The sequence below is a fragment of the Rhincodon typus genome, unplaced genomic scaffold (assembly GCF_021869965.1).
Source record: "Rhincodon typus isolate 14 unplaced genomic scaffold, sRhiTyp1.1 hic_rhity00012253, whole genome shotgun sequence".
Classification (NCBI taxonomy): Eukaryota; Metazoa; Chordata; class Chondrichthyes; order Orectolobiformes; family Rhincodontidae; genus Rhincodon; species Rhincodon typus.
Window position 1 is genome coordinate 896 of NW_025977891.1, and position 907 is coordinate 1,802.

The following is a 907-nucleotide window of genomic DNA, read 5'->3' on the forward strand; positions in this document are numbered from 1 at the left end:
AAGTTGGTCACCTTCACAAAAACCATGCTGCCTGTTATTGATTAACCCCTGTGCCTCTCTGTGCAGATTAATTCTGTCCCTCAGAATTCCTTCCTATAGTTACCCCACCACTCACTCAGGTTAGACTGACTGGCCTGTAGTTTCCTGGTTTGTCTTTCTCTCTCGCTCCAGCACTGCTTGTGTTTTCTCTCTTGCGCTCGTTCTTTCTCTTCAGCTGTGTTGGTCTTACTTTGGTGTCACATGTTTTGTTTCTCTGTGACATGGTCTGATCTTGGATTCCAGGTCACGTATGGATTATATGGGATCTCCATCTCGACAAGTGTACTCTTCCCAGCAGGCCCAGCTGCTGTCTGTGAATATGGGCCAGATCCCAGCAGAGAAGCCGTGCAATGGTAAGATGGAGGCTTCAGCTTCGGTGGAACATGAGGCTCTGAGCACAGCTTTCCGTTCAGTGCCACTGGCTGAGGAGGAGGACTTTGACAGTAAAGACTGGGTCATCATCGACAGGACTGAACTGAAAGACTTCCAGCCTGGTGTGGAGGCCAGTTCATCAGGAACAACGGACGAGGAGCCAGAGGAACTACGTCCCCTAGATCGAGTTGAAGCAGTAGCTGTTCGCCCAAAGAGCCATGAAGTGAGGACCAAGCCTGAACAGGACAGTGCGAGGGAAACGCTGCTGCTGAGTCCAGGCCGTTCACCGCTGCACCGTTCCCAACCAGCTACCCAGTGCACGAGGAGAGAATCTGATCCATCAGCCTCTGAACCACAGGTCAGTACTCACCACACATTGTACACAATACAGCCCAGTCGCCACAACACACACCGCCATCCCACAGAGAATGTGTGGGCCTGCACCCCCATGCCCAGCTGCCATCTCACTCTCACTCCCCGTCTCCTCCCCCCCCCC

General features: G+C 52.9%; 1 protein-coding gene across 1 annotated transcript in view; it reads left to right on the forward strand.

The window, feature by feature from the left end:
• Window positions 1-287: 287 nt before the first annotated feature.
• Window positions 288-907, forward strand: part of LOC125482552 (tau-tubulin kinase 1-like) — a 1,412-nt gene continuing 792 nt past the window's right edge. Inside the window, exon 1 of the mRNA XM_048594646.1 lies at window positions 288-769. Coding sequence (XP_048450603.1) covers window positions 290-769 — 480 coding nt within the window. The 5' untranslated portion in view covers window positions 288-289. The remainder of the gene's footprint in view (window positions 770-907) is intronic.